This window comes from Peromyscus eremicus, chromosome 10 (assembly GCF_949786415.1).
Source record: "Peromyscus eremicus chromosome 10, PerEre_H2_v1, whole genome shotgun sequence".
NCBI lineage: Eukaryota > Metazoa > Chordata > Mammalia > Rodentia > Cricetidae > Peromyscus > Peromyscus eremicus.
In genome coordinates, this window is record NC_081426.1 from 42,162,833 (window position 1) to 42,187,048 (window position 24,216).

The following is a 24,216-nucleotide window of genomic DNA, read 5'->3' on the forward strand; positions in this document are numbered from 1 at the left end:
GAGCATCATTGCCCAATGTGTACATATATTAAAACATCATGTGGTAAATGTTGAAATACTTCATTAAGCAAGAAAATATAAATCTTGATTTGTTAGAGGAAAAGAAAATACACATTTAACAATGAAGCCAGAATGGAATACAAGTTCTCTGTGACTGCAAAGCCCAAATTCTGTGGATAAAAATATGGTTTCCTGTCATGTATATGTAGGGGGGGGGGCGGTAATGTGGGTGTATGTATATGTATACACACATAACATAGAAATGAACCCTCCTTTAAACTCAAAGGAAACACACTAATGGAAGCCCCATTATCTAAACTGAATAAATCACAGCAGGAACATGTCGTGAAGAAAGAGTGGAGGGTAGAGAGGGCTATCACAAGCATTATCCCCATCTGTGGCCATACCTATACAAGTTCCAATGTCCCTATATCTCCACAACACATATGAGAGTATGACCCTTATCTATGAAATGCCTGAAAACTTAGACACTACTAATCCCTACATAGAATCTATTTCCTATAGTTTTTAAAGATAAAATACAGCTGGCAAGGTAGGTACAAGAAGAGATGAACAGTAATTAATAACAAAACTTTTAACAAGATACCATAATAAAAGTTATGTAGAGGTATTCTCTTGCTCTCAAGTATTATACTAGATACTACTCATCTTTCTTATGATATGTGAGATGATGCAGTTGCCTACAATATGGGAGCAATAGACATAATGACATTGAGTGCGGCTACTACCTAAGGGTTTCCTGAACGTATATACTTCAACACTGTGAAAGTAGATGTGATTTCATTCCTACGGGGAAGGTAGATATTCAGGGATATTCAGAATGCATAAGTGGATGATAAATATTCAGGACTGGACAGAATTGACCATACAGGATCTGATACTATTTGGAAGGATGTACAACATAACAAACACATACTGTTGTGTTGTTGCGTGTACCTGGAATCTCAATGAAGAATTTACGCCATGGGTAGCTGTAACCATGATTAAGTGAGGACTACAGTAGTCTGTAAACCATTGTATGTGCCGTGTATGTGATTCCCTAGAGGGTCATGAATTCCTGACCCCTTACTGCCAGAGCTGAACATCAAGGAGTTAAGTGCCATTCTTCTGACAGTTAGTGAGCAAGCGATGCTTCACAGTGTAGCCTGTGCTGTTATGTAGCCATCTATTAATTATGTTTTCATGTTAAGAGGGTGTACATATATGCTGTTCTCTGTGATCTTTTGACTCAGTCCACAGTTTGAAATTTTATCTCCTTGTTGAAATAGGTGTGACTGCACTCCAGGATACATTGGTGAGCACTGTGACATTGACTTTGATGATTGCCAAGATAACAAGTGCAAAAATGGCGCTCACTGCACTGACGCAGTGAATGGTTACACGTGCATCTGTCCTGAAGGCTACAGGTGAGGTCCTGATGACACACGAGTTTTTAGGGAAATATCTCTAGGTCCCTAGTACATCTAATCTAATCTAATCTAATTTTTCTTCATATTTCGTAGTGGCTTGTTCTGTGAGTTTTCTCCACCCATGGTCCTCCCTCGAACCAGCCCCTGTGATAATTTTGATTGTCAGAACGGAGCCCAGTGCATCATCAGGACCAATGAACCGATATGCCAGTGTTTGCCTGGCTACCTGGGAGAGAAGTGTGAAAAGTTGGTCAGTGTGAATTTTGTAAACAAACAGTCCTACCTGCAGATTCCTTCAGCCAAGGTTCGGCCTCAGACAAACATTTCACTTCAGGTGAGAGGTCCCCTCCAAGGAGCTGACCTGGTTGGGGCTCACATTTAGCTGCCTGACATAGTAAAGGAAATCTTCCCTGTGTGAAAAGCTTCAGATTTTTTCCTTTCAATAGCCAGAATGTTAATTCACTATAGGGTGTGGCAAGGGGGCGGGGTGTTGTCCAAGTGGCCACTTGATTTTACATTTTAAGTGAAGGTATTTTGCCCGTTAATTTGTACGGCTCTGCCCTTACTTCTCTGCACATGGGAAAGACGTTTCCTAGGAAACTTGCAGCTGAGAAGCACACAGCTGAGACGCAGCACCTTGACTTGGCTACCCCCTTCGTCCAGAGCCTTGAGGAAAGGACGTGGAATTAACAGACATTTTTATGTCTTGCTAATAAGACAATTACCATTAAGCAAAATTTTCACACCCCTAAGGTGTACCTGGTACTAGGTTAGGGATAATAAATGTAGAGTATTTGGACATACTTGCTTAATCAGTGAGCAAAATCATTTAGTATATTTTCAATGTAAATGTCTTTGATCCACTTCCTAGAGGCTTCCCCCTCCTTTTATTTTTATAATCTGACACCAACAATAGGGGTGGGGCTTCTGAACCTGGCAAGAACCCTGGGAGGGAGGCAATCTTCCTTTAATATCTTTCTTCACACCATCCACCTTCTAGCGCTTGCCACATTGAATAATAATGTGAAGTTCACCGCTATTGGGACTTTTAAATTCTAACTCACACTTAAATCCTTTGAAAGCCCACAGAAGAAAAAAAAAAGCAATATAAAACCAAATATATTCTATTTCTCCCTACACATGACATGAGTGTAAATAATTTTGAATAGGTTTTGAGAATTCATTTTGCTTAATATAGTCACATGTAGTATATGCCAGTAATAAAGCTTGGATTAGGAACAAAAACAAACCGAAACTACAGATACATGAAAATTTCCAGCCAAGACAATTCTGACATGACATCTAAAAGGTTTCCTTGAGTATTTGTGACTGTTTTCCTTAATTTTTCTTGGATTTATTTACAACAGAACAACTCACAGACAAGTTGCCTTTAAGCAGTAATTTTAACAAGCATTATTTTCTCATGGCCACGAGACAAACCATAGTGAACAGCCCTCATTCACTTAGGCTGCCTGTTTCTTTGGATGAATACGTTTGGTTGACTGTGCATCCTAACATCAGGGCTACCTCCTACTAGATTGCCACAGATGAAGACAGCGGCATCCTCCTGTATAAGGGTGACAAAGACCACATTGCTGTGGAACTCTATCGAGGGCGAGTTCGAGCCAGCTATGACACCGGTTCTCACCCGGCTTCGGCCATTTACAGGTGAAGATCTCTCAATTACTGGTAAAGGTGAAAGAACTTGTTCAATGAAGAACTGCTTCTCTTCTAAAAAAAAATTCTGTAATAGGAAGGGCTGGGAATATTTTGTTGATAACAGGTGGCTTAGTGAACTTTATGAACTGCTGTAGCAGGATACTTGTGATTGAGTAACATAAACATCAGAGATTCATTTTTTTATAATTTGCAAACTAGGAAATCCAAGATAAGGACACTAATCTTGCAAGGAAGTACCTTTTAGCAGTATCATCTTATAGTAGAAGGTAAAAGTGTGGGGGGAACATGTGTCAGAGATAGGGGGAGGGAAGAGGGCTGGCCCATCCCTTTATCAGGGACTCACACTAACTAACCCACTCCCTGAAGCTTCAGTCTTTACCCAGGTGAAGGCAGAGCCCTCATGACTTAAATTACCTTGTAGCTTCCCTACCCTTCAACACTGTTGCGTTGGAGGTTAGATATTTTATGCATGAATTTAATGACGCACTCAAGGTATTGCTATATGCTTTGTAATTCCATTAGTATCAATAATGCTTGATCATCCACTCAGTTACTTCAAGTGTAAAAATAACTGTACAATCACCTTTAGATCAGGGATCATACTCTTATACATAGTTTCTCTAGGCAGATAATTTAAATGAATTAAGCAAGTCAAGTTTAGGGAAAGACTATGCTCTCTTATATTCCTTAAAGGTCTGGCTTTGTAAGTATATATTCCTCTATGACAAATAACTTTGAGGTAGGCAATGTAATAGAAGTGGCTGTGATGAGAGGAAAATAAAATCAAATCTCTTTCTACTTGGATGCTGTCATGTAAAAATGTTGGTCCAAGTCTATATATATATCATTCATCTATTTTCTCAATATGAATTTTTCTCTCCTTTAAATATTGATTCACATTGCTGTTGTTGTTTCAAGACAAGGTTTCTCAATTTAGTCCTGTCTGTTGTGGAGCTCTCTCTGTGAATCAGGCTGGACTGGAACTCAGAGATCCACCTGCCTCTGACTCATGAGTGCTAGGATTAAAGGGCTGTGTCACCTTGCCCAGATTGACTCACATTTAAAGCACCATATTTATGAACAAAACACATCTGTAGACCAAATACCCTTGGCTACAAGTGATTGGGTGTTGACTTTGACATAAAATACAGTAAGTGATCTCAATCTTATTCGTGTTATCTGTGCATATATAAATGTGCTTCAAAAGTCTTCACAGCTTGTTGGCTCCTTCATAAACAGTTCTGGGAAAGTAGATGCCAATTTACAGCCATGAGTAGAATTTGATCAGTCTTGCTGGTGGTTAGCTAGCCCACTTGGGACTATTTAGAGCATAGACATAGACACATAATTATTGGTTTTCAAGTGGAATACAAGGGTTATTTCACCTCCAAATGTTGATAAATTACTGCCAACATTTTATGTATCATTAACCTTCAAATTATATAGTGTTTCAGCCCATAAAAAGATTTCCAAAGTTTGTGGTTCATTTTATTTTATTTTATGCTTTTTCATGACAATGATGCAGTATAAAACGCTTCCAAACCATAGTAAAGATTCTTGTGTTGGCATATTAAAGATACAATTCACATAAAAATATAATGAAATATTTCTAGATAAGTTGGAGGAACCCAAGTGATATTACCCAAATGAAAACTTACTGGAAAGGACATTTTTTGTTTGTTTGATTCTACATTCATTACCATTTATTTTGCCTCAATTAAAAATAGTATGTGTCCTGTGACAGTTATAAAAAGAATACTATGTTGCATACTCTCCACTCTCTATTTAAAACTAAAAGCTCATGTTTCTGTTAGAAAATTATATAATAGAGTCATGTGTTATTAGGTCATGGCAAACGGGTTCTATTTAATTCTTGTTTCTCAAATTAAAACATACAATTTGAGAAAGCTATTACATTATTTTATAGTTTAAAAAGACAGGCAATAATTACCTGAATTTCAGGTATTATATTGTATTAACTTAAAATTCTTGAATGTTAAGAAAATTAATAATATGCTAAGGACCAAAAGGTAAAAGGGCAGGGGGTAAAGAAAAAATGGGCAAATCTTGGCCAAAAAATGAGAGAATATCAAAGTGTAATACTCAATTTAAAATAAAAAGTAGAGGCAGGGTGTGGTGGCATATGCCTTTAATCCCAGCACTTGGAAAGCAGAAGCAGGTAGATCTCTGGGGGTGCAAGTCCAGCCTGGTCTACATTGGGAGTTCCAGGATGGCCAGAGCTACATAATAGAGAGACCCTGTCTCAAGAAAAAAATTAAAGGTAAAAATTATGAATGGTGTCAGAGGAGCGTATAGGATTACAGATATTTGTATTCCGGGTCTTAACATCAATTAAAGATGGATATAAAAATGGAGGGATAGAAGTATAATTTCTGCATGGATGCCACTATACATTATTTTGAGTTTTCAACCATTTAAATGCCATCAGCACGTGGACAAAATCTTGAAAAACTAGAAAAAGACAATGCCCTGGAAACTATGTGTTATGCATATCATCACCATCTGGTCTTCACCTAAGTATGCAGATAATAAATGATAGTACTATCCTTGTAAGATTATGCTGGGAAGCAAAAATAAGCAAAATATCCAGATAATTAATATAAATTAATGAATAATAATAACTACTGACATCATAGATTCAGAATTCCCCAAAAATACATTTTTTAAAAAATTCTCTTCAGGGTGAAGCCAAGTGTCCATCACAGTCTTTATTCATAGGCTGGCTTCATGGCATCTAGGGTGAGGTGAGTTTGTTTCTCATCCTCTGTTTCATTCTGTGTCCACTGTGCAGTTAAATACTGCTCTGATTTTCAGGCTTACCTCCAACCATCAGAGAATGGTACAGTCTTTCTGCTTCTTCCCCCTTTTCTAGAAATTGTGAGAGACATGCTCTACTTTGGCCTTGCTTTAGTAAAAACCCACCATTTGCACTAGTACAATCAGCTCTTGTGAGCTACTTAAAGTTCAGTTAAATTAAATGTTCAAATCCTTTTTCTTATCAACGGTCTATAACATTATTAAAAGTACGTACTGTTGCTTTAAAAAACATAATTAAGTATTCTTATTTTGGGTAACAGTTTTTGTTTGTGTTTGGTTTCCTTGCATATGATTTCTGTTATATAAATTTCACTTTGATGAGCAACATTTTCTACATTATGTATTGCTTAGTGCTCATGAGGAAATTGCATATGGAAATTAATTTTCTCCATCAAGTACACTTTATCATTTGATTGATTCCTTCTCAACTTTGACTAAAATCTAGTTTATTTTGGAATATTAGAGAAAAACAATCACATATTCAGTTATTGTACCTATAAGGTTGTTTTGTAGTTTAAAAAATTTACTTGTGATGTCAGTTATTGCTTCAAATAAATTAGAAGAGAATAATGGTTTCACAGGGTCAGATATAGATTGATATGTTTTTCTTCAAAGTTATTTTTTCGAATCTAGATAAAGAGAACATTGTTTTTAATAAAACTATAACATTTTTTCTTTGATTAAACAAAGGTCCTTTTTCTAAGAAAATAACAATTTTGTAAACTTGATCAGTTGTTATTTCTAAATTATGAGGGCTAGATAGAGTTCAGTAGATAGCACAAGCTGCTTCTGCAGAGTGTTGCCAGCACCCACACATGGAAAACTTAGAACCACTGGACCTCCAGCTCCTGGTCTCTGTGCCTTGGCCTCTATAGACAACTACACTCAGGAGCACGTATCCGCACACGGACACAGACACATAAGCTTATACAAATAAAAATACAGTGTTAAATATTAGGAGAGTAGTTAACATATCTTTATGGGTGTTAATGAAACACAAGATGTATTTTTTTTATTTTTCAGTACTAATAAAGTAGAATATTTTATCAGTTTATTTCTTACATCACCACAGAAGATTGTGGCCTTTTTTAAGAAGAATATAGATTCCCAGCACCAGGAATACAAACAGTAGAGGGAAATTTTATGCTGGAGCCCTCCACTCCTTTCTGATTCTGGGGTCTCCAGGGTGTGAAATTTTACATGCCTTACAAACTCGAAGGCAATGCTGTAATCCATGGAGTAGACTTTAACAACAACTTGTGTGAGGAGAATAACTTAAGCTGTGTTTTGAGAGCTCATGACATATGTCTCTTCCTATGTCTAAAATGTGTAATGTCAGGCTTGATGCTGTCTTGATAGCAGCCATGTCCCTGATATTTCTGTCATAGCAGTCATCAAATGCTACACATATAGGCTCTTTCTCCCCCAAAGGCTGGTTGTTTTGCTAATGCCTCACAATCTGTAGGGATCTGATCTGCAACAACAAATAGGAAGTGAGCTGTGTAAGGAATGATTGAACACAAGTTCTGACCACATGTCTGCCTTTTGAATTTAGATAATGGCATACAGAGGGACTCAATACTAATACCGTGACTGGACGAGTTAGTGAATGAGTGAGTGAGTGAGTGAGTGAATGAATACATCAACATAATGCTATCTTCCACGCTATTCAGAGACTAGAAATATAATTCTCAAACACAATGATCATTTGATGCTCATCAAAGCAACTTTATTTAACTGAGATTAACATAAACTTTTAAGGATTTTTTTTAAGAAATACTTAAGAGAGTATACACACTTTTCTTAAAATTAAAATTAATGCCATATGCCAAATGAGATAGCTTCTTTGGAAACACTGTGAAAATTAGGAAATCAGGAGTGTCTACTATGCTGGTTTACAGAACTACACGTGTAGGAGACTGTTGTGAGTCCATGGCACTTTCTGCTGCCAACTGCTAGGTTTCCTTGGCTTCACACTGTCTGGATTATCCACTTGTCTAAGATGGAGGAGAAGCAGAGGAGAGAGAGAGGAGGAAGAGGGAAAGGAAAGATGGAGAAGGATGGACAAGTAGAGGTGAGAGAAGGAAAAGAAGAGCCTCAGCACAGGTGGAACAGTAAAGATGGTCTCTCTTGGAGGTGGACAAACAGAATCTTTACATCCTTATTTTTACGATTCAACCATTTTCACATGCTGTCTGGGAAGGTATCACCATTAGAAATATGATTTTGCTTTGGGCAAAGCTATGTCATCTCTCTGAACATCTTTCGTTTCATCTCAAGGGTTAGAACCATTATGGTTTTCACATGCAGTTGTGAAACTTTGAAAGAATGCATACAAATGACACAGGGTAGGCTGGACAGGACACAGAGTAGGCTCCCAGTACCTGATGCTGTTGGTGGTTTGTGGATTGTCCTTATCTCTGTACAAAGGTGAATATAGACACTACTGAGAACCTCACTGCCTTACAGACTATAGTTCCTTTCTGTCCATTTCAGTATATTTTATTTAATTGAATCTGCTTCAAAACATTGGTGAAAATACATTATTTAGAAAACTAGTCTAGAAAAATTTCTTCTGGAAAACACTGATGCACAGAGTAGACATAAACACCTTTAATCTCACTGGGCTTTCTGCTCACTTTCATTTAAAATGATAGGCAGAAGAGCTTTTTTAAAAAATATATAGTATTAGTATCATATCCTCTATGGATGAGTTATGTCCAGTATGAGGATGTCAACATGAAATGACAAGATCTTCTTGTCTGATCATAGATTTTTATTTCACTGTATGGATTTTGTCACCAGACATTTAAATCTTTTAAGGCAAAACAATTGGATCCCACTGTCACAAAAAAGAAAAGAAATAAAGAGAGCAAGAGCGTGAGAGACAGAGAGACAGCAAAAAGGGAGAGAGAGAAAGAAAGAGAAAGAAAGAAAGAAAGAAAGAAGAAGAAAGAAAAAAGAATAGAGAGATAGAGAGGGAAGGAGGAAGGGAGGGGGAGGGAAGGAAAGAAGGAAGGAAGGAAGGAAGGAAGGAAGGAAGGAAGGAAGGAAGGAAGGAAGGAAAGAAGGAAGGAAAGAATTTTAGAATTCTCATCCTTATTAAACTATTGAAATACATTCAAACTGGTAGATTGTACAAATATAAAACTCCATTGTTAATATGTTTTGCTGAGTAGAAAGATGAGAGAGAAGGATGAACATTTTAGAGTTCCTGTTTTCTTCTAAGCTCCAAATTTTAAAACTGTTTTTATGAAGTATGCCACACAATTGGAAGATTGCATGGTTTTCTTATAACCATTTTCAGTGCAGAAATTCAAATAAACAAAATCCAAGGTAATAGATGAGAATAGTGAACCTAAATTACATATTAATGGTAACAAACAGAATTCATGCTCCCAGTTGGATGGGGCAAAGTTAAGTGGTTCAATGGCTATCTTATTTTTTGAGTCCTCATATGTGTGTTATTCCCTCAGGGAGTGGTGGAAGGAAGTTTATCAATATTATCAGAACCCCAGAGGGCACTGTGCATTGCAGCAGGGCCTGGAGAGAGGTGACTATGATGGACTGCAAAATCAGTGGTACCTCAGTCAGTCTTGCAGCGGAAATGTTGGGGTGCCAATCATGCTTTTATTTTAAAAGCATACACAGGTACAGCATCCTTAAACAGCCCCAGCGCCACTCGTCCTAGACAAGATAGCATGAAACCCCAATTTAAGTTTAGACTATTTTTCAGCCAGACATAGTCTCTTCAGGTCCTGTGGTACCATATTATTTTTAACAAACAAAGACACTGAAATTTTTAATTTTTATAAACCTCTTTAAAAAGTCAAGATCAAGCCTTGCTTTATTCTAAAATTGTATAAATAAAATTAACCTCAGTGGTTATTGTTCTCAGGCTTTTATCAGTTGAGACACTTACCTTGTTTTATAAGAGGAAAATCTTACTGAAAAACTCACTCATAATTGGAAAATAAGATCCAAACTCAATTTTCATACATACTTGATATGCATTTGTACAATCTTTAGGCCCTCATTGTGCAATTATTCAATATTTTTTCAATACAGTGATTTTTATTAGATGTACCAAGTTGTACAATCTTCATATCAATTTGCTTAAAATGTAACCATCCTGAGTTATTCGGGGATCTGGAAATAGCAGGTTAACCAGGATGCTTAACAAAATATTACAAGCTTGTTATGAGTAATTTTCATTTAAAAAGTGTTGCATGGTAATTAAAAGCATAGACACACAAAGCAGGCATCCTGGTTTCAGATCTGTTTAGCCACCAGCTAACTTTGTCACCTTTGGTAACATGATGTCCTACTCTTATGAGGCTTAAGAGAACCATTGTAAATGTGTGGAATGTTTGTAAACAGTACTTCTTTCATAGTGTCAAATAAATTTTGCCTTTATTATTTGCATTTCTCTAATGAAAAAGAAATGGTCCCAACTGTCCCAGGTCACTCATTTCATTAGAAGTAGGACAAGCTAAGCAACCTATACCACTCAGCATTATACTTAATTATAATAACATTTCTTAATAAAATATATCTAGGAGAGGCATCTCTAAATATTCCAGAAGCCTATTGGTTATAACTATTACCTAATACTATAACTAAAAACAATTCCCGATACCTTTAATAAATCTCACTTATGTTTCTATAGCTTGTTTATGGAGCTTCTAAATTTTATCATATATTCATGTGAACACTTGCAAATATACAGAAATACATAATATATGACTCTTACTTTAAAGTAGCTTACAATTTAGCTTGCATTAAAGATGTAGAACTCAAAAACAACTGAAACACAGAACAGAAAAGAAAATGACTGGTAAGTAAGTAAATTGAGTTGTTGATGAAATGACCTACCTCTTGCCTCCCAGTTGGAACACTGCATTAAGAAGCATAAAACGTTAAAGGTCTTGAGCCACTCAATTTTACCACACCAAACGCCTTCACTAGCAATGACATGTCTGGACTGATTGTCAGAAATCAATATATGACCAAGAGCACATTCCACAGTAGATGTGAGCCTTTTCTTTGCAATTTTAAAGAGAAAAAAGGTACCTCTGTATTAATATTTATAGTCTAATTAAGGCCAATGTTTATAGAAGATCTGTATAAAACCACCTCAAGTTGCATATGATCTCAGGGGAGTATCCATTGGCTATGACCTTCACTATGTGTAACTTTAATACTTCAGTTTGTAACTTTTGGTACGCTGAATCAGATATACCTCAAAGAAGTTACATTTTGGTTGATTTTTAGCATTTTCTTTCAAGTAGCATTGTAAAATGAACTAAATCAAACTTTTCCTTAAGATTTGAGAAAAGTTTGTATGATGTTGCTAATGAATGTGGTGATGAGACTAATATCTGACATTTAACTTGGTATGCAATGCATGCTTGTAAAATTATTTCTTCTTGATGCAAAATTAACTGTGAAATGGGAAAATATTTACAGCATTCACCAGAGAGAACTGAAGTGTGTTGCCATAAAATAATTTGTGAAAGATTTAATAAAATAACTTCTCAAACATTTAATAAAGCAAAAGCAGAGCTCAAATCTGAATTTATCTCAATTAAACCAAGTGCTAACAGTAAAATTCAACATATCTCTTTGGAAGAAGGTCATTTTCTTAATTACTTTTTATGGTTTAAAATTAAAATATAATTAACCAAAGCTCCAGTTCCAGAGAATTCAATACCTTCTTTTGACCTCTGTATACACAAAGAACACTGATTTACATGTAGAAAAAAACAAAAATAATACACATAAAAAATAAACCTTTAAAAGGGTTTATAATATAGTTACATCATTTGCTCCCTTCCCTTTCCTACCTCCAACCCCTCCCCTGTAGTAGTTTCTTCCCCTCTTCCCTCATGTCCTCTATTTCTTTAATAGCTGATATTTTTCACTCCTAAATAAATAAGTACAACATGTACAGTGTATAAAATGGTTCTTGTATGTACATGATTTCAGATTGACCCCTTGGTATGGGATAACCAGTTGCAAAGGTCTTTCCTGGGGAAGGTTATTTCTCCTGCTCTCAGCATTCTTCAGTTGCCTACAGTTCTTTCTATAGGGTTCTGGCCCTGGGAGATTTCCTCCTTCCATATTAGCATGTCTGTTTATATAGCCCTTGTTCTGATCCTTTTGAAGACACCATGTTGTTTAGATTTCATGAGTGTAGCTTTCCCATCATTTTTAGGAGACACAATCACATGCTGGCTTATAATCTTTCTGCTTCTTCCTCTGTAGTGTTCCCAACTCTTAGGGACAGTGTTGTAATGGATCGGTTTGCTGGGTACCACAACATGACTTGTCCTTTGCATTTTGATGAGTTGTAGTTTTATGTAATGGCCTAATTGTTGCAAAGAGCAATGTATTTGATGAGGGGTGAAAGTTACATTTATCTGTGTGTGTAAAGATAAATATTTAGAATGTAGTTAGGGATTGTGCTAGTATAGGAAAGTGGCAGTTGTAGATTCTCCTCTTAGATCCAAGATGTCACTAGACCTGGGTAGTTTGCTAGGTTTCCAATACCAGGCATTATTTCCCTCTTGTTAGGAGGGCCTTAAGTACCATTAGAGAGAGCTGTTGGTTAACACCAAAATACACACACCACTGTTTCGTTCCTGCTGGTTGTGGTTACAATTCATAGGCACTGGATCCCCTGGATCCTGTCTCCAAAATACATGAAGAAAGAAACCCATATTTAACTAACTTTACACTGTGAAACTTTATTCAGGCAGTAAGTTATCCCCTTCGCTGATTTTTAGTATTGCTGAGTGTTGATATAATTAAAGGTGTAGAAGGAAAAATATTAATTGGCATGTCTAATTCATTTTCACTTTATTTTCTCTCTGTCTCTCTCTGTCTCTGTCTCTCTGTCTCTGTGTGTGTGTGTGTGTGTTTGTGTGTGTGTGTGTGTGTGTGTGTGTGTGTGTGTGTGTGTGTCCACTCCGGCATGCATGTATGCAAATGTGTGCCATAGCAGGAGGTCAGAGGGAAACTTTCAGGAGTCAGTTCTCAGTTTCTGGGAATAAAATTTGGGTCATCAACCTTTGGCAACAAGTACTTTTGCCCACTTATCCATCTCTCAACCTACATATTGATTTTTTTAAGTGATATATGAGACCAGGTATTCAAGATCCTGGCCCATGTGAACTCTTTGTTTAAGCTGTGTGTGTATGTGTGTGTGTGGGGGGGGGGGGGGGGGTGAGCTGTGGTGTTTCCAAGTGTGTGCTCAGATATGTGCATCTGTGCTAAAGATTAAAACCAAGTGTTTCTCTCCATGGCTCTCTGACTCTCTCACTGAACTCCATGTAGCTCACTGATTCAGCTAGGCTTTTAGCCAAAGTGCTCTAAGCATCCACCTGTGTCCACTCCTTCGGTACTGGGGTTACAATGGCTCTTATACGTACTGTGAACATGAATTCATGTCTTCACACTTGTACAACAGGCACTTTGCTCATTGAACCACCTCCACAGCCACAGACATGGGAACTTTTAAACGCTATGCCAAGGATTTAAAACTTCCTCATGTTTCTGAAGACTATTTTAAACTGTCCACAAATCAAAACTCTTTTGGTTTTGGTCAACAAACAGTGGTATATGATTAGATTCTAGTGATGAAAATATGCAGAAATATTAGTACATTTTGTGTCAGTTTCTAGGCTTGACCTCACTGAATTTAAATATTAGTACAAGAAAATGGAATAATCATTTTTTGTAGCCAGTGTTATACATTCACATTCACAAATTATGTCTCTCATATCCCCATGCCTGTCCGTGTTTGAACCTTTTCTCAACCATTTTAGACAGGATTTCAGTATATTAGATCTTTAATGTTCAGTATTTATTGTTTTAACCCAGCTTCTATTATGCCATCTTTTGTCTATGCACTAGCTGTCAGAGTGTTCCTGACATGGAACTGATCATTTATCGTGATAAGTTTTTTGGCCCGTTTAAAACCAAAGTCAAGTATAGTAAAAAAAAATTAAAAACCATTAACAAATAAACCAAACTTAATCTTATGTCCCAATCTTCATTTTCTGTTAGCATCCATTCCTTAATACTTCTACTTCTTTACAAAAAAATTATGTAATTGCATTACCATTTCAAAATCATATTTTAAAAAGGAAATAACACTGTCATATTGACTATGTTAAGAATGTTATTTAACCTGTTAATCCTAACTATCAATTGAATAACTATATCTCACGATAATGCGGCTCGAGAAGTATCCCTCCAAAAATAGACAAGAAATGAAAGTATGTTTTCAATTTATGAAATGTGAAAAAGTGCAGAGACCCTATCAAGTTGGTTCTTGTCTTCCTCTGCATCTCGATTCTGGTGGGTGCTAACACACTGTGTCACATTGCAAAAGGCAGCAATCCTGTGGAGCCTCCAAAGGAGGTGCAGGCTTCTTAATGCCATTTGGAGTCGTAAACTGTCACTTGGTAAATGAAACTTTTATGTCCTTTAAAAGTAAAACAAATAAGTTCTCATTTGTGAATTCCACAAATGGAGTGAATGTGGCTGGCTTAATGGTTATACTTATGTCCAGTTCTCTCTGTGGGAGAACAGATTTATTTTGTGCCCAGATCCTGAGAGATCAAAATTAATTTTATCTCCTTCAGAATACCCTTTAAAAGTCAATTTCCCTAATGTCTGCTATGAATGTCTCTTCTGAAGCTGTGTTTATTGAAGCTTGTATTTTAACTATGATTTGAGTTAATTTTTTTATTTCCTTCTATTGCAGTGTGGAGACAATCAATGATGGAAATTTCCACATTGTGGAGCTACTGACCCTGGATTCGAGCCTTTCCCTCTCCGTGGATGGAGGAAGCCCTAAAATCATCACCAACTTGTCAAAACAATCTACTCTGAATTTTGACTCCCCACTTTATGTAGGAGGTGAACTTCCTTCCAAATCCAATGGTCTTCCAACTCTGTGCTTCTCATTATAGATCAAATCTGAAGTTACTGGTGCCTGGTGCCATGATCATTGACACTGATCAATCATGTAATTGGCCAACAAGCATAAAACAGAAAGAGATGGAAGTGTCTCTTAAGGGACCATTCGGTCATCCTGGTTCTGGGTCTAACTCAGTATGTCATCGGGTCTGAGAAGGACATTAGTTCTTCATCTATGACATACTAGCTAGGTAATTTATATATAGTGTCATTTAATTGTATATCTGTCTGCAGACAGAAGCAGAAAATTGGTTAGAGATCAAGTTAGAAAATTATAAAATAAGGCTGGGGAGACATCTCAGTGTATAAAGTGCTCAGGAACCTGAGTTAAATGCCCAGCAGCCATGTGAAATGCCAGGTAGTGTGGTATACTTACAATTTCAGTGCTGAGGAGGTTGACAAGCAGATTAGGGCTTAGTGGATCTGCTTGTCTGCCTTTCCTACTGAGTGAGATCCAGGGCAATGGGAGAACCTATTTCAAAAGAAAAGGTACAGGGATCCTGATAAAGGACACCAGAAGTTGTTCTCTAGCCTACACACACACACACACACACACACACACACACACATACACATATACACATGATTTCATGCACCTGAACACACACACACACACACACACACACACACACACACACGCACACACACACACACACACACACACACACACGATTAAGTTTGGTGCAAAGTAGTACAAGTAGTCCCCAACCCTGCTCCCTGCTCCCTTAATGAGGCAGATAATATCAGCTCAACCCAATGTTACCATGCTGGTATTTCTAGAAGTTCATACAAATTATAGAGTAATTGTCACTGAAACGCAATGAAATAATCAGTGACTTAAATTTAAGGATTTCATCAGACTAGTAGGAAGTATATTTGTTTAGCTGGGCTCTTACAGTGAAGGAAAAAAAGAAAACCTTGGCAAGGTAGGCTAGTGCTAGGAATGCTACAGTCCAACTCCAAGTCTTACTTTAAGCAATAAGAAGGAAGTTGGGGAAGAGAGAAAGACAGAAGCAGAGAGACAAAGAGAGATAAAGAAGTACAGGGAGAAAACTTATAAAGAGCAGAACTCTTACCATTGTCTATATCTGGAAAAGGAAGTGTAAATTGGACTCAGAATTGCAAAATTCAGAAAAAGGATAACAAGATGTGATATTGAATTGAAATACAATAAGTTAAATTATGGAGTTGATAAGATTAACTTATTTAACAGATAACTAAAGCCTCTAAACATGTCAACACACTTCATTTCTTCATCAGGACTAGTATTTTTTTTTTTTTTTTTGAGACAGGGTTTCTCTGTGTAGCTTTGCGCCTTTCCTGGAACTCGCTTTGTAGACCAGGCTGGCCTCGAACTCACAGAGATCCGACTGGCTCTGCCTCCCAAGTGCTGGGATTAAAGGTGTGCGCCACCACAGTCCGGCTCAGGACTAGTATTTTTATGAAGTTCTTAGTCTCTAAAAAAGATTAACTTCAGGATGCTATTCAATCATCTTAATCCTTCCAAATTTTACAAAAAACTATTGCTTGCAATTCTCTCCTAAACCCAGATCATTTCCATTTTTAATAATTTTCATAATTAAAAAATCATAGGGGGCTGGACAGATGACTCACTTTAAGAACACTGGCTGCTCTTACAGAGGACCCAGGTTCAATTCCCAGCACCCACATGACAGCTAACAACTGTCTATAACTCCAAGATCTGACACCCTCACACAAACATACATTCCGGCAAAACACCAATGCACATAAATTTTTTTAAAAAAAATCATAGAACATTGATGTTGTTGTAAAAGGTTAGAAAAAGTTCAGCACCTTTGATTCAATTATATGAGTGATTATGGGCCATCTACTATATGTTGGGAACCAAATTAATGGATGGTCTATGTCACAAAGTTGAAAAATAAATGTCCCTTCTGGTCCCAGCAACAAGAAGTATGTAGACACATCTCTGAATCACTGATGGGACATTACAATTAAAATCTTACAGACTGACTATACTCAACAAGATGATTGACCTCCTAGTTCATAGCAGTCACAACTATGAGGATTATGAGACTCTTTTTTAAATTAGTTATTTGAAAACTTCTGTACTATGTGCTTTGATCATATTCATCCCTCCCTCTATTCCTTCTAAATCTATCATGCTTTCCCTAGCTATCCATGTCTGTGTCCTTTAAAAAAAAAAATACAAAGTCCAGTTTGTGCTACTCATAATTCTTCAGTGTGTGGCTTCTCCTGGAGCTTGCTCAACTTACCTGGAGTATCCCTTGAATAAAACTTCCCTCTTCCAGTATTAACTATTGTCAACAGCTCCTGGATTATGGGTAGGACTTCATGCCACCTCTTCTCTCCATTCTGAGCTTGCCTCTGGCTTCAGTTTCTATTTTGACCCATTCTGCAGCGCACAGAGTTGCCTTGCAGTGTGTAAAGCCAGCCCTGAGTGTTAACCATGATGTAAAAGGGATGAGATGAGATATATATTTTAAGCATTTGCTATTACCTACATAGTGCTCCTCTTTTAAATAATGTTTTTATTTATATGGCACTGCTTTTAGTGGCTCAACCTTTCATTTTCAGAGAAAACTGAAGTAAAACTAGAAGGTAAACCCTACTTTATTCATTTCATAGTTGCAAAGGGGCAGCCTCAAGAACTTTATAAAGCTTTTAGAAGTTTGCAAAGCTAAATTGTGGTAGACTATTATTTATGTCCAGGTCTTTCGATGCCAATGCCACTGCATTGCCACTTAATTTTTTACAAAAATCAGAAAACAAAATGGCTTAAGTAATATGGTTTTGCTTTTACTTCCGAATTTGTCCTTGACTTGAATTTATGGTGCTTTTATTCAAAAATATTTCAGTGAATGCTTTAAGAACATCTTAAAATATGATGTTCAGGTCTTTTTAAAATTCAGATGAAATTGTTTAAGACAGACAATTTTTAAAACAGGGGAAAAATTAAACTCCCAATTGAGAAGTGCTAATCCTTCTGAGGCTAGAGGTCTTGGAAGAATCCACAAGCACCTCTGAATATTCAGGACTAAGGGAAACCATCTTGGTATCAGCCTCACTGCCAGAGAACACACTGAGCCCATCTACTTCCTCCCCAGGATGCGGTCATGGTGGTGGTTCAGGCTTTAAAAAACAAAGAACCCAGTAGACCACAGCCCGACTGTCACATGGCAGAGACAAGAGGAGCTGAGTCACCAAAAAGGAAGCAAGTTTAAGTCTAGTTAAAACCAGAGCTGTCCCTGAGGAGGGTACCCTGTATGTCCTCACCATTGGTCCATTGCAGAAGCATTCTCTGGAAAAATACAAACTGGTAGTGCAGCTAAGCTTGCTCTTGCATTACTGACTATTCATGATCTTTATGTAACATAAACCAGAAGAATTTTAATGTTTTTCCATCTAACAATTGAACCAGAACACTTATTACTTAACTGTCAGGGGGAAGGAATAAGACACAGACATAGGTATCTAGGCATATATTACCAAAACAATGCCGCCTTTGGACAAAAGATTTCCATAATGGTACTATGCCCCTTAGAGTCATGTTAAAACATAAAGAGACTGGAAAGGCTTTTTTAAAAATCCATTTACTAAGTTATTTAGTGAATGATTGGTGGATTAATTTACTTTCCATTAAAGTCCATGAAATACAAATGAAAAAGTCATGAAAAGCAAAATCATGTATAACCAGGTATGGCAAGGCATTGTGCATCTGTATTCTGAGCACTCAGGAGGCTGAAGCAATGGAATTTATGGTTCCAGTCCATCCTGGGCTGTGCAGTAAATTACTATTTCAAAAAAAAAAAAAAACAAATCTGCTTCTGTTTATCAGCTAAAACCCAGCATTCTAACTAAGCATATGAAAGTGATGACCCAGAATAGTTATTGGTTAGAAGGGTAATTCAGGGTAGAACATGCAGTTAGAAGTGTTTGGGTCAACCCCCAGGTCCAAAAATAATCTAGAAAAGGTCTTGATTTTTATATGCTATTGAAAGTTGAGCCTGTACATAGTATGTAGCTATGTTGTTTTATAGATTTTCACCATCAAAACTACACCCTCTGAAGTTGTACAATTTGGGACTAAATGACACAAGTTCATTCATTGCTTCTTACTGCTGAAGAAACTGGCCAATCTCAATTTAGTCTGCATATGCGCACAAATAAACATTGTATCTCCACTGAAATGAGCATTTAAAATAGCTTTGGAAGAAGTTCATTTTTAACTGTTTTAAGAAATGGCCCAAAATGAGGGTCATTAAAGTCCACATGTTTGTGATGGATAAACACCATTTAGAAAGACTTTCCCCACAGGAAAGAATTTCCTGTCACTGATACTCCCCCGAAAATAGTCAACTGCGTGCCTCAATCTTGGTGTAGTAGTACATTCTTCAGGACCAGACACACACTATGTGAATGTCTTCACTCATAGAACTTTAAATTAAAGACAAAGAACTCAGTACCTGTTCTAGTGTGGCCATGAGCCCCTCTGCATCAGAATCACCTATGGTGCATACTGACTTTTAGAATTCTGTACTTGTCCTCTTTCACAAAAGATCAGCATCTCATGATGGGGAAAGATGGGAAGATGCTCTTCGAAAATACAATTTTAATAGGACATAGGTACGAGAAGCTGACAAACAATTGCTCTGGGCTATCTTCTTGTGGTAGAAATGAGGCAACTAAGACCCAGAGAAGGAAAATGACTGGCCAGGATATACTCTCTAAGTAACCTTTCTCATTGCAGTGTCAATAAATAAATAAATAATAAATAAATAAATTTGAAGAAGGAAGCGTTTATTCTATATTACAGTTTGAGAGCACAGTCTATCTTAGCAGAGAGGTCATGAAATTATGAAGCAGCTGGTCACATTGATGCAGTCAGAAAGCAGAGTGAGATGAATGCAAACACTCAATGGTGTTTCTTTTTTGTATTGAGCCTAAGATCCGAGTTCATGATACTTTAACATCCATATTCATGACATGTCTTCCTTGTTGTGTTAGACTTTTCTGCACAGACCCTGGGTTGTGTTTCCCAGTGAGGGATTATTTAACGTTTGGGCATGGATGTGAGGAATTGTGTTGATTAAGTTAATTGATATGGGAAGAGGCATCTTAATAAGAGTCTCACCATTCCCTAGGGGCAGAGGGGGTGGGATCCAGGACTCTAACATATAAAGTGAGCTGAGTACTAGCTTCCCTCCCTCTCTGCTTCCTGACTCTACGTGCGATGTGGCCAGCTGCTTTAAACTGTTGTGGCCTTGACTTTTCTGCCATACTGGACTGAACCCTTGAACTGCAAGTTGAAATGAGCTTTTCTCCCTTGAGTTGCTTTTGTCTGGGAATTTTACAACAGTATCAGGAACAGAAACTCAGACATATAGTGATTTTTAAATCACATCAACTAGATAATGAAAATTAACCATGAAACACTTAACCAATATTAGAGACTTGACCTCTAGACTAGTAGCTTTGTATACCTACACGCCTGCTTTTGGTGCCTGTTAAGACTCAAATGGGTCTTTTGGCCTAGGGAAGAGAATGATGGCATAGAACCATAGAATGCAATGGCCCCTTGGAGAGTGAAGCCGAGCCTATGATCCCAAGCAATAGCTCTGAGTCCCAGCACAGTTGAATCATGAGCACTGGGAGGCAAGTCATTTGCTCAGGAGCTTCCAACTCCCTCCCGTCTCCTCATCCAGTGTCCTGCAAGGTCCTCTGTGTAAAGTACTGTCAAGGAACTATTTCAGGGTCTGGATCAGGCCATGGAAAGATTCTTCAGCTTTGCCAAAATAACAGTTACCAGTTGACTGTCACTTCTGGAACGTATATGCCTCAAGATTGCAAATGCTGTTTGTGATGAAACTTTTTTTTTAATTTTCTTACATAAAATCATTCTAAGTAGAAAAAAATCATATAAATGAGGTGCTATCCAGATAAGAAGCAAAAATGAGCTTTTCAAGCACAGACATCCTCAAGTGAGCAGGGACAGTGCCCCTGAGGTGCTGGGTTAGTTGCTAAGTTGGAATTTGAGAAGTTTGAGGTGGGTTACTGAGAGATCCAGCTCCCACTCTCAGAGTCCTGGTAGACTGAACCTGGGCTCCAGGATTAAGAAAGGCAGGCAGTCAGCAAAATACTGACATGGGTGTCATGGAATCTGTCACTCAAGCTCTTTAAGCTCCATCCTTCGATGTTATAATCAGAAAAAGAATTAATCAGAGAATTATAACTGGTAGCTTCCCTGTGTGCATGGTGTCTAGACCCACAGGGAATGGAAAAAAATGTCTACCTCTAGTTTTTCTTTAAGTAGACATTCTTGAAGATTATATAAATTCATATATATTACAAGTTTTGTTTGAGATAAATTTACCAATTAAGAACTGACACCAATAAACTGGGTTTATTTTAGCTAGAAGTCAGAATAACTTACTACATCTTACCAAAATGAGAAACAAAATGTTCAGCTTTTCTCTACCTCCTCATCTGAGCATATATATTCCAATGTAATAGAAATGGACTGATGAACCTCAATATTTCTCTGTAGCAAATGACCAAGGAACCTGTAAAGACTCTTAACTGACATGCTGTTTCTTCCTAGGCATGCCTGGGAAGAATAACGTGGCATCGTTGCGCCAGGCCCCTGGGCAGAACGGCACCAGCTTCCATGGCTGTATCCGAAACCTTTACATCAACAGTGAGCTGCAGGACTTCCGGAAAGTGCCCATGCAAACCGGCATTCTGCCTGGTTGTGAACCATGCCACAAGAAAGTATGTGCTCATGGCACATGCCAGCCCAGCAGCCAGTCAGGCTTCACCTGTGAATGTGAGGAAGGGTGGATGGGACCCCTCTGTGACCAGCGAACCAATGACCCCTGCCTTGGAAACAAGTAAGTTCCAGTGGCTTGGTACTCAGTAAATATGCTAAATTCTCCAAGCAAATCTAAGAGAAGAAGGCAGGAGGTTGGCAGGGCAAGAGTAGGGGCCTAGAGAAATTAACACATTAGAATACTGTTCTCTGTATTCAGACATGGTTTTGCCTAGTCACCATACCTTCCGAACTCCTCTATCAACCTTATTTTCATTCCTATGCTTTTCCTTCACTATAGATGTGTACATGGCACCTGCTTGCCCATCAATGCCTTCTCCTACAGCTGTAAGTGCCTGGAAGGCCACGGGGGTGTCCTTTGTGATGAAGAGGAAGATCTGTTTAACCCTTGCCAGATGATAAAGTGCAAGCATGGAAAGTGCAGGCTCTCTGGACTGGGGCAGCCCTACTGTGAATGCAGCAGTGGATACACCGGGGACAGCTGTGACAGAGGTAACCTAGGCACCTTGTCACAAAGCACGAGGGATGCCTCATCCCTGGAGAAAGAGATGGAGTGCAGTGAGGAAACTCTTGGCCTGGGCGTGGCTTGTAGCTACTGTTGTTGATTGGTTCTCGGGTGGCATGCAGTTACTAACTGTGAAAAGCAGTAAAGTCTCACTCTGAGGTCGTTCCATGGCCATCAGACATCTTATCACAACTTGACTTGCTCTAGAAAGTCTCTTTTTCCCTTCTTCAGAGTACAGCTGCCCAACTCAGCTTGAGCCTCTACCTGATCCCTTCACCTACATGTATTACTAATCTGGCTCCAGACAGAGACCATGGAGGTGGTAGCTCTGTTCTGGTTTGAGTACAGAATCACCTGGCTGGAGTACAGAGTCACCCTTGCCCTTAGAATCGACTGATTTATCACAGTAAATTATGCAGGTGAGAGCGATGGAAGCCGGCTGAGTTTTCAGCCCACCTCTCTCTGCTTTGTTTCCAAAATCAGAACTTGCCTGGCCTCCAGCTGGCACAGACTTTGGTGCATCAGACAATAAGATGAACGTGCCTGCGGAAGCCTTTAACAGATGTCTCTTTTTTGAACTACTTCATACTCACGTAATTTATGAAGTTAGTGGAATGTTACTTGTATTAAGTAACATATTGGATAATATTAAATTCTGGGCCTAATAAATTAAATTGCATTCTCTGTAAAACTGCTCCCCGTGGTAAACAAAACCAGCTGTTAGTCCTGTAGAAACTGAAGATGTGTATTTTTTTTCTCCCTTTTTGCAATAAAGGAAAAGATTTAGGAATCCAATTTTCTTGTCAGAACAAACATGTTCTATTTATTGTCTACATATATAGCATTCACTTTGCTGGAAATAGAGGCCTAAAAGATGCATTTTTCAAGGAAGATTGGATCACGCCATCAGTCCATAATGTAGACTTCAAGCATCACACTAAAAATAGCAGTTTCAAAATGCTAGGAAGGATCATGACCACAAAATGGATATCTTGACTTTCTTTCAATCACTCTACAAAACCTACAGTGTCTGTCTTTAAAAATGCTCTTATTTCCTTGTTCTTTTCTAGAAATTTCTTGTCGAGGGGAACGGATCCGAGATTATTACCAAAAGCAGCAGGGTTATGCTGCCTGTCAAACAACAAAGAAAGTATCTCGCTTGGAATGTAGAGGTGGGTGTGCTGGTGGGCAATGCTGTGGACCTCTGAGGAGCAAGAGGCGGAAATACTCCTTCGAGTGCACAGACGGATCCTCATTTGTGGACGAGGTGGAGAAGGTGGTGAAGTGCGGCTGCACGAGATGTGCCTCCTAACTGCGTTTCTAGCAGCTTCCATCTTCGGCGAAGGTTGTATGCTTCTTGACCATGTTGGACTAATTCATGCTTCATAGTGGAAATATTTGAAATATATTGTAAAATACAGAACAGACTTATTTTTATTATGATAATAAAGACTTGTCTGCCTTTGGGAAAAAAATAAAAGACACTTGTACTAAAGCTTCCCCTACACTGGAAAAAGTGTGAAGAAAAGCCACACTCGGAGGCATTAGTGCAGCAGTGGGGACCATGGCAACACGGAGCCATCTTTGGAACATGCTAATACTCGCAGAAGCACATATACAAGAGCCTAACATGGGACTGTACACTCACATGTGATTGCCCAGAGCATAAAACCCATGACCCCCTTCACATCAGTGCAGTTCACAAGAACACACCAAGCACAAGCATCTCAATGGGACTGGGAGGCAGGGAATGGAAATCCAGAATCTGTAGATAGATCCAAAGGATGAGAAATATTTTGTGGAAGATATAAAATGTCCTGACGTCTGGGTTTCATTCAGGAGAGAAATGAGTGTGGAGTGCTGCAGTGTATTTTATGGTCTTTGGCAATGATAGCATATCTGCAGAAACAGCACACGAAGGTGTTTATCTACCACTTTCCAGT

At 38.1% G+C, this 24,216-nt stretch overlaps 1 protein-coding gene across 1 annotated transcript in view; it reads left to right on the forward strand.

Moving 5' to 3' along the window:
* Slit2 (slit guidance ligand 2) overlaps positions 1–23,753 on the forward strand; it is a 117,849-nt gene extending 94,096 nt beyond the window's left edge. The window contains exons 25-31 of the mRNA XM_059274739.1: positions 1,290–1,427; positions 1,524–1,764; positions 2,968–3,098; positions 14,722–14,876; positions 21,541–21,829; positions 22,049–22,260; positions 23,344–23,753. Coding sequence (XP_059130722.1) covers positions 1,290–1,427; positions 1,524–1,764; positions 2,968–3,098; positions 14,722–14,876; positions 21,541–21,829; positions 22,049–22,260; positions 23,344–23,585 — 1,408 coding nt within the window. The 3' untranslated portion in view covers positions 23,586–23,753. The remainder of the gene's footprint in view (positions 1–1,289; positions 1,428–1,523; positions 1,765–2,967; positions 3,099–14,721; positions 14,877–21,540; positions 21,830–22,048; positions 22,261–23,343) is intronic.
* The last annotated feature ends 463 nt before the right edge of the window (positions 23,754–24,216 follow it).